Source organism: Tupaia chinensis, unplaced genomic scaffold (assembly GCF_000334495.1).
Source record: "Tupaia chinensis unplaced genomic scaffold, TupChi_1.0 Scaffold000502_1, whole genome shotgun sequence".
Taxonomy (NCBI): Eukaryota; Metazoa; Chordata; class Mammalia; order Scandentia; family Tupaiidae; genus Tupaia; species Tupaia belangeri.
In genome coordinates this window covers 632524-644913 of record NW_006160014.1, presented here as the reverse complement: position 1 = coordinate 644913, position 12390 = coordinate 632524, and the positions used below count along the sequence as shown (strand labels likewise).

Below are 12390 nucleotides of genomic sequence, written 5' to 3'. Positions count from 1 at the left end.
TTTGGAAAGGGCATCCGCCCAAAAGAAAAAAACCCCCAAAAAAAAAAAAAAAAAAAAAAAAAGAAAAGAAAGAAAGAAAGAAAGAGGGCAAGGAGCTGTGTGGGAGCCACTGGGTCTCCATCTGTCTGTGGAAGCATGCGCCTTCCTCTGCAGGCCTGGCCATGGCATTGCAACTCTCCTGGGAGCAGGGCATCACCCTCTGCGGAGCCAACAAGATTGTGGCCGAGATCTTCTCCTTTAGCATCAACAGCATTTTGTATCAGCATGGCCCATATCCATCAGAAACCTTCACTTGAGTGCAGAAGTATGGACTCACTTTGCTTGTAATTACTGATCCTGACCTCAGACCTCATAAAATACCTGAGTAATGTGATGGAACAACTGAGGGGGCCAGCAGGTGGCGTGGTGGTTGAGGGTGCTGGACTCCCACATGGCCGACCACAGTTCCAGTCTCAGACCTGGCAACTTGCTTTCTTACTTTCCACCCCTCTCCTCACTCTGTCCTTCTATGGTCAAATTAACAAAATAGATAAAATTAAATAATTATTTAAAAGACACCAAAAAATTAAAAAAAAAAAAAAAAACTTGCGGTAGTCATCTCAAACATCGAAAGTGGTGAGGTTCTTGAAAGATGGCAGTTTGATATTGAGTGTGACAAGAGTGCAAAAGATGACAGTGCACCCAGAGAAAAGTCTCAGAAGTCTATCCAGGATTGGGAACCAGCAGTTAGCGTAATGGCTATGTTGCTGGACTCCCATGTAGTCAACTGCAGTTCAAGTTCCGGACCCGGTGGCTTAAACTTACACTAGGCATGTGTACATGCATGCCTGAGATCCCGAGGAGAATGGAGGAGAAGAGATTGTGATGTGGCCATCCCCCCTGGGGGGTGATTTCTCGCTTTCTGTCTCTATGTCTCTCTCTGTCTGTCTGGCGAGCGCACGTGCCCTATAGCGAAAATCTCTCCAAAAAAAAAAAAAAAGTCTATCCAGGATTAGGACCAGCATAATGGCTACGTCATTGGACTCCCATGTAGTCAACTGCAGTTCAAGTTCCGGACCCGGTGGCTTAAACTTACACTAGGCATGTGTACATGCATGCCTGAGATCCCGAGGAGAATGGAGGAGAAGGGATTGCAGCGTGGCCATCCCATCCCCTCAGGGGGGTGATTTCTTGCTTTCTGTCTCTCTGTCTCCCTCTCTGTCTTTCTGGTGAATGCACATGCCCTATAGCAAAAACCTCTCCAAAGAAAAAGTCTATCCAGGATGAAATCCATTCAGTTAGACAACAGCCACAGTGACATTTCTGTCGCTGTTGGAAGTTTCTTGTTTATTCTATCTACTGATTTATACAGACAAAGATTTGTTTGTACCTGAAAAATGGGAAGTTGGGAGCACAGTGCATTATCAATTTTGAAGAAGTCTGTCTTTGTTCTTTTATGACTACAGTCCAACGCGTGGCAGCTTACAAAATCCCTGTCAGTGACTAAGGATGAGGAAAATAGTATAGTTACAACAGTCAAGCATGATTTTCCTGAAACCAAGTCAACTATAGTTGATGTTTTATTTCATTGGTTAATTTTTAATTGAGGAAAATCAATGGTAGACTTTACTGAACTGTGCACAATTATTTCATTTTTGGGGGACAAAAAGAACCAGCAAGTTCCATCAGTAACGTAATGTCAGTTCGTTTGAAGGTGCTAACTGTAGATGGGAAAACTTTTGCTATAGAAATAAATGCTTTACTGGGACCAGCAGTTGGCACAATGGCTATGTCGCTGGTCTCCCATTTAGTTGACCGTGGTTCAAGTCCCAGACCCGGTGGCTTAAACTCACGTTGGGCGCGTGTGCCTGTGTGCCTGAGATCCCAAGAGAAGAATGGAGGAGAAGGGATTGTGGCATGGTCATTTCCCCTGGGAGTGATTTTTCATGTTCTGTCTGTTTGTCCGTGTCTCTCTGGCAAGCACACATGCCCTATAGCAAAAGCCTCCCCCCAAAAATAAAAATTTAAAAAAATAAATGCTTTACCGAGTCAAACAGTTTGGTCAAGTAGCTTTACTCAGTATTGGTAGGGAAATACTTAAATATTAATTAAAAAAAAAAACCAGCAAACATTTCTGAATATTCAGAATCTATGTTTAGGTCCTAAAAGTAACTACTAGTCCATAAATAATTGCACTATTTCATTGTACCTATAGTTCCCATATTTTAAAAACTTGGAATTATTAGTTTTAATTTATATAAAAAGCCTGTGAAGTCATGGATTGCTGCGGTTTCATTTTCTGTGATTTAGAACTCTTAATTATTTTTATGTTTTATAAAATCAAACTTTAAATGACAATGAAAAAATAAATTTTAAATTTGTATATATTTTTTAAGAGAGATACACATTGTATATCTCCATTCGGTCTTTACCTAATGTCTATTCTCTATGGCAGAAATTGAGAGATCCAAAGATAGTAGAATAAATGTAGATACCAAAGACTGTAAGGGAGGGGAGTGAGTGGTAGAGGGTGAGTGTGGGGAGCAAAGGAAAGAAACATTTAAAAGACGAAAGAACGTAAAGTTCTCTGATGAAAAACAGAAGTTCTGGGGCTGCCAGGTGGTGTGGTGGTTAGGGGTACTGGACTCCCACACTGCTGACCCCAGCTCGAGTCCCAGACCTGATGGTTGCTTTCTCACTTTCTCTCTCTCTCCCTCTGTCCCTCTCTGGTCAAATAAAAAACAAATAAATAAATACTTATTTATTTATTTTTGAGAGTTTATTTTTTGCTATAGGGCGCATGTGCTCGCCAGAAAGAGAGAGAGACAGAAAGTGAGAAATCACCCCCCAGGGGGGATGACCACACCGCAATCCCTTCTTCTCCAGCCTCCTCTCAGGATCTTGGGCATGCACACACATGGGCCCGGTGTGAGTTTAAGCCACCAGGTCTGGGACTCAAACTGTGGTTGACTACATGGGAGTCTAGCGACATAGCCATTACACCAACTGCTGGTCCCAATAATTATTTTTAAAAATGAATGAATAAATAAAATTAATTTAACTTTATTTATTTTAATTTGACCAGACAGGGAGGGAGAGACAGAGAGAGAAAGAGAAAGCAAGCCACCAGGTTTGGGACTCGAATTGCAGTCACCATGTGGGAGTCTAGCACCCTTAACCACCATGTCACCTGCCAGCCCCTCATTCATTTTCATTTTTATTTTTGGGGAGGTTTATGCTATAGGGCACGTGTGCTCTCCAGAAAGATAAAGACAGAAAGCGAAAAATCACACACACACCCCACAGTGGGGATGGCTACACTGCAATCCCTTCTCCTCCATTCTCCCCTCAGGATCTTGGACATGCATGCACACATGCCTGGCATGAGTTTAAGCCACCAGGTCTAGAACTCGAACTCTGGTCAACTACATGGGAGTCCACTGACATAACCATTACACCAAGTGCTGGTTCCTCATTTATTTTAATTTGACCAGACAGAGACTGTGGTTGACCATGTGGAATTGTGTAGCACCTTAACCACCACACCACCTGCTAGACCCTAAATAAAATAATTCAAAAAAAGAAAAACAAGTTCTAAAATTTTTGTTATCTATCTATCTATCTATCTATCTATTTCATGGCCAACCATGGTTTGAATCTTGGACCTGACGGTTGCTTTCTCACTCTCCCTCTCTCTTTGTTTATGGTCAAATTCAAGAATAATAAATAAATAAGATTAACATTTTTTTTTTAATAAAAAAATAAAAATAAATTCAAGTGGAGACCAGCAGGTGGCGTGGAGGTTAAGGTGGCTGGATCCTACATGGCAGACTGTGCAGTTCCAGTCTCAGATCCTGCAGCTTGAAATCATGCCAGGTGTGTGTGTGTGTGTGTGTGCGCGCGTGCGAGCGTGTGCCCAAAATCACAGGAGGAAAATAGAGGCAAGGGAATTGTTGGCATAGTTCTCACTTTGGTGAATGCCCATACCCTATAGGAAACTTAAAAAAAAAAAAAAAAAGGTTCTCATAGTCATTTTAATTTTTGATGTTGGGACCAGCAGTTAGCATAATGGCTATGTCGCTGAACTCTCATGTGGCCAACCGCAGTTTGAGTCCCGGACTCAGTGGCTTAAACTCATGCCAGGCATGTGTGCATGTATGCCTAAGATCCCGAGAGGAGAATGGAGAAGGGATTGTGGCATGGCCATCCCCCCTGGGGGGTAATTTCTCACTTTCTATCTCTCTGTCTCTCTCTGTCTTTCTGGTGAACACACGCACCCTATAGCAAAAAAAAAATTTTTTTTGATTTTTAGTCTAGTGAAGACTTTGGAAAAGGTGCTCCACTAGGCTAGAATAGTTTCTACTGCACTTACTTATATCTGGCCTTGTTTCACTAAGGAATAAAGGCAGTAATGTATCTCCATAAATAAAATTAGAAGCTATTTGAAAAATAAACTAGAAAGTTATTCTAATGTGAAGAATGTGAAAGACTGGGGCCAGTAGATGCTGCGCAGGTTATATCGCTGGACTCCCACATGGCGGACCGCAGTTAGAGTCCTAGATCCAGTGGCTTGAAGACCACACCAAGCACATATGAGTGTGTGCCCAAGATCCAGGGAGGAGAGTGAAGAAGAAAGGATTGTGGCATGGCCAGCCCCCCCGCCCAGGATCATTTCTCACTTTCCTTCTCACTGTGTCTGTCTCTCTCCAGTGAGCGCATGCACCACACGCACCCTCTTTTTTAAAAAAATGTGAAAGGTATAGAAATCATTCAGTAGCAAAAATGTTCAACATCAACTCTTATTTCTCATAAAAAGCTTTATTGTATTATAATCATTTGCCTTTAAGTTTATTTTTTCCAAGAGCAAGGCAGACAGCCAGCCAGTACCTCCAGCAGGCTGCTGACACTGATCCAGCCCCAGCTTCACCCAGCCCTGGTTTATGGACATACGTGTGCCTGGCATACTCAGGAAGATCTCCAGGTGCAAGCCCAGAACCTCCCCATGAGGGCCAGCCTCAGAAAGCGTAAAAGTTTTCTTGCTACGCCACCATCAAGCCCCAGTTAAGTGACCAATCTTTGGGCAAAGAGTCACTGCTCAATTCTCTTTTTTTTTAGAATTATTTTTATTCTTATTATTTTTTAAAAAAGATTTTTGCTACAGGGCGTATGTGTGCTTGCTGAAAAGACAGAAACAGAGAGACAGAAAGTGAGAAATCAGCTCCTGGGGGAATGGCCACGCCGCAATCCCTTCTCCTCCATCTTCCTCTTGAGATCTTGGGCACGCATGCACATGCACACAGCATGAGTTTAGGCTGACGGGCCTGGGATTCAAACTGTGGTCAAGTACATGGGAGTCCAGTGACATAACCATTATGCCATCTGCTGGTCCCCCTTATTACTTTTTTTTAAAGGAATTATTTTATTAAATTTTATTTATTTAATTTGACCAGAGAGGTACAGAGTTAAGAGAGAGAGAAAAAGAAAGAGGGAAAGTGAGAAAGCAAGCACTAGGTCTGGGATTCGAACTGTGGTTGGCCATGTGGGAGTCCAGCACTCTTAACCAACATGCCACTTGCTGATCCCTCTATTATTGTTATTTTTAATTTGCTGCAGACTACACATGCTCAACAGAGAGAGTGAGAAAGCAAGCCACCAGGTCTGGGACTCAAACTGCAGTAGGCCACATGGGAGTCCAGCACCTTAACCACCGTGCCACCTACTGGCCCCAACTCAGCTCTCTTTTTATTCTTTTTTAATATTTGCCCTAGGGGGGCCGGCAAGTGGCATGGTGGTTAAAGGCGCTGGACTCCCACATGGCCAACCACGGTTCAAGTCTCGGACCTGGTGGCTTGCTTTCTCACTTCCTCTCTCTCTCTGATCACACTGAAAAATAATCATGATATAATAATAAGTAAAGTTAAATAAAATAATTCTTTAAAAAAAAATTTGCCCTAGGGATGGGGCCAGCAGGTGGTATGGTGGTTAAGATGCTGGATCCCTTCCTACATGGCTGACTGGGTTTGAGTCCTGGGTCTGGTAGCTTAAAAATCATGCCCAGCACATGTGCATGCATGCCCAAAAATCCCAGGAAGAGAATGGAGAAGAAGGGATTGCACCGTGGCCATCCCTCCTGAGGGGTGATTTTTCACTTTCCCTCTCACTGTCTCTGGTGGGCAAAGGCATCTACATGAAAACCTAAAAAAAAAACAAAAAAAAAAAAAAAAAAAAAAGCCAAAGGGAAGATGCATTGTTGAAGTGAGAAAGAAAGTAAGAAAAGACCTGCCAGGAAGAATGGCCATGCTGCACTCCCTTCTCCATTCACCTCTCAGGATTTTGAGCATGCATACACATATGTCCAACATGTTTTCAAGCTGCCAGGTTGGGGACTCAAACCATGAAGTTGGCCAGATGAGCTCCAGCTGCCTTAACCACCATGTGAGGGACTGACCCTCTAGCTCCTCCTTACAACTGAGTAACAGTAGGTTGCTGATAAGAGTTCACAGTGCAATGCTGATTATGACATATAGACACAAAAAGAAATTCAAAAACATTAACTCAGTTTCACCTTTTTTTTGGTTTGTTTCCTGCTTTATTTGCACATAGATCCTTAAGTGCCGAGAAGTTTGTAGGGGGACCAGCAGTTAGTGTAACGGCTATGTCGCAGAACTCCCATGTAGTCAACCGCGGTTCGGGTCGTGGACCCAGTGGCTTAAACTCATGCCGGGCATGTGTGCGTGCATGCTGAAGATCCTGAGGAGAATGGAGGAAAAGGGACTGAGAAGGGATCTGTCTCTCTGTCTCTTTGTCTTTCTGACAAGTGCACAAGCCCTGTAGCATAAACCTCTCCAAAAGAAAAGAAGTTTGTAGCAAGGCCTCTTGCCATCCTATAGCAGCACTGGCTGGGCTAGACCCTTTTCTTTAATGTTCTTAGAGCTTCTCCCCTCTCCTGTCAACACTTTAAATTCTCATTTCTTTGTGATCTCCACTAACCTAATGACCTGTGTGACCTAAGGTGAGTAATTTAACCTTTCTAGCCCTTTGTTATTACACTTTTGAAAAATATTATTTAATTTTATTTATTAATTATTATTTTTAAATTTGACTAGAGAGAGACACAGAGAGGGAGAGTGTGAAAGCAAGCCACCAGGACTGGGACTCAAACCAGTTTGCCACGTGGGAGTTCAGCGCTTTAACCACCACATCACCTGCCAGTCCTGTCATTACTCTTTCAAAGTAAGGGAGTCGGACTAATGGACTCAAAGCTTTCTCATCCAGAGTTTCCTGCTTTAGCCTTCCCAAGCATCCATCATTTCCAACCACCACAGGCCCACAAGCTTCCCCCACATATCTAGCACTATGAAATTTGGTGTTTTCATCTTCAGAAACCTAAATTCACATTTACAACTTGGGCAAACTTTTCAAGTCATCCATACAGCTACCTGTTGTTGAAACAGTCAACCAAAAGTCTACATGGAAAGCAGAGGTAACAAGGGAACCAAATCAAACACTCAAGGGAAAAAAAATAAAATAACTTCTATAATAGTTCTTGATTAACTACCTTCAACAATGTTTTAAACCAGAATAACACACATGGTGTTTTGAGTCACAAGACAGGTTAAAATCCTAGCTTGCCCCTTAATCTTGAACAAGATAACTTTGACTTTTGAGTCTCAAGTTGCCTTGACTGTGATGGGGGGGGATGCTAATACCTCAAAAAGTTGTTGAGGATAAGGATTAAGTGAGTATTGTATGAAGTAACTAATAGAGCCCAAAATATGGGCAGTGAACTCTAATAATAAACCATAATTGTGTTAAGATTCTCTAATTTGGAAAAATAGCTCTAATTTGTATACTTTCAAGTAGAGTCTACATTGTCCTCTGCTTATCTCACTTTCCCCCCCATAAACAATCTGATCCCCACCCAAACACCAAGTACAGTTGTCGGTTTACCAAAAGAACTGGAGAAGAGGTATGAAGGCATGCAGGTTTATGGAAGAAACCAGCCAACGCTAGCTAGTTCAGAGAAATATTTTCACTGTTTAGCTTTATGTTCCAGAATGTGGAATGAGAAGCAACGATATCTCAGAAAATTCCTAGTGCCTTTGGAGAGAGCCGCCTGATATGCTCTGCTCCAAAAAAGTCCTGCTTATCTGGCTGGGCAAAAAAAAAAAGGGTGAAAACCTTTAGCCTGGGCAGAGCCTTCATCCTGTCATCCAGTAGGAATAAGGAGATGCCTCCAATCTTCTGTGCTGCCTCCTAGGGATGGCAAGAGTAGGCCTAGAATCAGCTCATGCTCCCCCAGATGTTACATGTTAGTTTTGGGGGCAGAGTACAAAATCTTTGGGTGGCCTTCCACCACCACTGCTCTATCTACTGTTGGGGAGCCAGGGAGGGGCTGCACTGCTAGAACGGAGCTAGCCTCTGGATCCGGTTTGCTGCGTTTGGCCAGGTCCTCGTTGTGAGCCTTGCGGATATGGCGGTAGAGGTCCCCTGACTGTGTATAGCTGCGCAGGCAGTAGCGGCACTCATAGGGTCTCTCACGTGTGTGCACTGTGGCATGTCGCCGAAGTGTGTAAGAGCATGAGAAGGTCTTCCCACATGTCTTGCAGGTAGGAACATCCTCAGTAAATACCCCAAAGCTTCCTGGGTTTGCTTCATACTCAGAAGGCAGATAAAGTGGCTCATGCAGGGCTGAAGGTACAGGCAGGGGTGAGGTCACCAGTCCTCGATGATACTGCCCTGGACCTGAGAGCAGGTGATAAGATACGTGAGGATCTGGAGGCAGGAACTGGTCACTAGGTCCTACCTCCTCCAATCCTGCTGCCCCTGGCTCCTGAAAAGCCTCTTGCTGGGAGGGCTGTCCCCCATATACTGCTCCTCCAGGTGGGAACAGTTCCTCAGGACCCTGAGGCTGTTCCTCTGACACATCAGTCTCCTCATCAGAGATTACAATAGCTTCTACTTTCACGTGGACCAGCTCAGCTTCAGCTGGGGCTGGAGCCTGGGATGGAACTGGGGCTGAGACCGGGGCTGAGGCTGGAGCTGAAGCTGGAGGATAGAAGCCTTGCAATTGTCCTCCAGTATCCTTTGGCTCCACCACCTTCAAACTCTCAGGACCCACATCAAGAGGAGTCAGGGGTTCCACTGAAACTGCTGGGAGGCCAGAAGAGTAGTAGTTTCCAGGAATGGTCTCTGTGGAGCTACTGGGACTGGCAAGAGAAACATCAGCTGCTGGTGGGGGAGGTGCTCGAAGATGTGGTGAATCAACTTCCATGCCAGGCTGTGTAGTGTCAGCTCCACTGGGCACTGGTGGCTCATCTGGAGGACAGACAGTAGGTAAGGGAGCAGCTGGGCCTTTCCATTCCCCCTTTCCCCAGTGGCCTGACGTCTCCGTGGATGCCGACAAAGCCTGGAGGCCTCGGGATGTGCTGGACAAAAACTCCAAACTAGAGGGCTGTGAATTGGTTTCCTCCTCCTTCTTGGTGCTGTCCGCCTCTGCCAGGGCCCGGGCTTGTAGCCTCCTCTTACACACCTTCACGATGTCGTTCATGTGTAAGTAGCTGGCAGCTGCCAGGACATCCTCCACAGGAGTATCCCCCCTCAGAGCCAGCTGGCCAGCATACATAAAGTCCAGAAGCAGCCCAAAGGCTGAGGCCGTGACAATCTCATTGTGAATACACACCAGATCCCTCTTGTCCAATTCCCGTTCCTTGTAGAAAAGCTGGAAGAATGGGCTGCAGGAGGCCAGCACAGCCCGATGGGCCAAGAACTGGGTACTACCCACCATCACCGTACAGTCACAAAGGAAACCCTGGGACCGCTGCTCCCGGAGGCTCTGCAGCAGCTGCTGACTGTGTTCTGGGAACTCCATAGCACCCCACGAAGGGAAGGGGGCCTAGAAAGGTCCCCACCAGTGGCTCCCTGGGAAAAGAGGACAGTGGGTTAGGGCAAGTAACCTCCCCAGCAACCTTAACATCAGCCTTTAACTAACGCTTGCCACCCCAAGGCCTCTGGCAACACCGTTCAGACCCCAAGACGCTCGCTAAAGTTACTACGCTTCTTTCTCCTAGGTCACACCCAAGGATCGCCTACAAGCCCCGCCCCTTCGGGCTAACCGTAGCAACAGGTCCCGCCCACGCTCAAAAGCCCGGCCTCCCGGAAGTCCTGCCCCCCAACCAGCCTCCGCTTCCTCGATGCCCACCCGGTAGCTTCCACGGTTCTTCCAACTAAGATTCTCTTTTGCTCCCAGACCCTCCCGAGCTATGCCTATGCACCCCACTCCGTGAACCCGCTGAGCCTTTCTTTCCCGTAGTCCGAGAACTAAGAGCTCCGAAGGTGAGAACTAACAGAGAAAGCTGATCCCTCACCCACCACCGACCAGCCACCGGGCGAACTCCGCCCCTTCCCACCTTCTCAGTTTTAATTGGCTCAAGCTCGTCTTCCTCCGTCACTGATTGGTCCGCCGTCCAGTAACCATCCCTGGCTCTGACAGACGTCTCCAAATGGGTGCTAGCAGCTGTCGCTCAAGCAGCTAGAAACCGGATTGGCTGGCCCTCCAGTCCTAAACTTTTCTCCTTGTCCTGCCTTCTTGACTTGAGAGCTCTCTGGATTGGTTGAGCTTCTCTGTGTACCTGCAGCCAAAGGCACACAGGGACCTCCTCTAGGCCATAGAGTGGGAGGTCTGCAACCGTGTCGTTTTGCGCCCAAGGTGACTGTTGTTTCCCCCACCTCCAATCGGTGACCAAGGAAAGGAAACCAAACAAGCTGGTGGGATGCCCAGGAGCCTGGAGTTCTAAACCAGGATCTGTCTGCTGTAACCATAGGCAATACGCATACCTCTCTGAACTGCATTGGTTTATTGAAGGTCCCTTCTCTTCAAGTTCCAGTGTTCACCACTGCAGACGGAAGTTTGACTGCTTTTTCCTATTTACAAAATTCTTTCCAGAGGGTCTGAAAGGAGGCACAAACATGAACAGACCATTCAACCCCATTGATAACAAGAATCTTTTTTGTACTTTAAGAGCAGAAGTCTCAAGTATATGATAAATTCAATGGTCAGTTTAAGTGGATGTGTTCACCTAGTGGGCCTCCTTGATTTGCAAGGTCTTAGACGAAAAGATTTTGTTTTTTCTTTCTTTTTTTTTTTTTTTAGAGGTTTTTGCTATAGGGCATGTGCGCTCACCAGAAAGACAGAGACAGAGACAGAAAGCAAGAAATCACCCCCTAGGGGTGATGGCCACACAGCAATCCCTTCTCCATTCTCCTCTCAAGATCTTGGACACACATGCACACACACTTCAGCCACTGCGTCCGGGACTTGAACCACAGTTTAACTACATGGGAGTCCAGTGACATAGCCATTATGTCAACTGCTGGTCCCAATGAGAAGATTTTCTATTTCAGAAGGAAACAATTGTCAGTTTTGTGGCAGTAGTCAGCCTGGGGTCATTTTTTTTCTCTCTCTCTCATAGCCAGCAATTTCTATATTGAAACCATCTTGAAGAAAAATGCCAGCTCACTGACAAACTTAGTTTTGTTTAAAGAAGTTTGCAGGGAGTGAGTTGTTTGTAAGGCGTGCTTATGAGCATATGGAAGTCCAGCGCCCTTACCCTTAACCACCAAGCCACCTGCCATCCCAGGCCTGTAGATTTTTTTTTTTTTTTTTTTTTGAGAGGTTTTTGCTAGAGGGCACCTGTGCTCTCCAGAAAGACAGACAGAGAGAAATAGAAAGCGAGAAATCACCCCTCAGGGGGGATGGCCACGCTGCAATCCCTTCTCCATTCTCCTCTCCAGATCTCGGGCATGCACGCACACGGGAGCCGGCGTGAGTTTAAGCCACTGGGTCCAGGACTCAAAGCGCGTTCGACTACATGGGAGGTCAACGACATAGACTTTACGCTAACTGCTGGTCCCCAGGCATACAGTTTTAAAGATGAATCAGGTAATTGAAAATATAATGTTATTCGATTTTCAGGTAATTTAAGATCTTAAAAATAATTGTGACTGTGGGACCGATAGATGGCATAATGGTTATGTCACTGAACTCCCACATAGTCGACCACAGTTCAAGTCCCAGACCCAGCAGCTTAAATTCACACCAGTCGCATGTGGATGCATGCCCAAGATCCCAAGAGAAGCCATCCACAAGACAAAAGGAGGAGAGGGGAGGAGAAAGGATTGCAGCACAGCCATTCCCCCATGGGAGGGTGGGGGGTGGGGAGGGGAGTGATTTCTGGCTTTCTGTCTCTCTGGTGAGTGCACATGCCCTATAGCAAAAAAATCTCTCAATAAATAAATAAATAAATAAATAAATGAAATAATTGGGACCATCAGGTGGCATGGTAATTGGGGGAACTAGACTCCCACTTGGGCAATTACAGTTTGAGTCCTGACCTGCTGGACTCCTTTTTC

The 12390-nt window shown here is 45.6% G+C and overlaps 1 protein-coding gene across 1 annotated transcript in view; it reads right to left on the bottom strand.

Annotated features, from left to right (window-relative positions):
- Nucleotides 1-8017: 8017 nt before the first annotated feature.
- ZBTB3 (zinc finger and BTB domain containing 3) overlaps nucleotides 8018-12390 on the bottom strand; it is a 5562-nt gene continuing 1189 nt past the window's right edge. Inside the window, 4 exon segments of the mRNA XM_014590931.2 lie at nucleotides 8018-8344; nucleotides 8347-9900; nucleotides 10389-10610; nucleotides 10816-10929. Coding sequence (XP_014446417.1) covers nucleotides 8292-8344; nucleotides 8347-9850 — 1557 coding nt within the window. The 5' untranslated portion in view covers nucleotides 9851-9900; nucleotides 10389-10610; nucleotides 10816-10929 and the 3' untranslated portion in view covers nucleotides 8018-8291.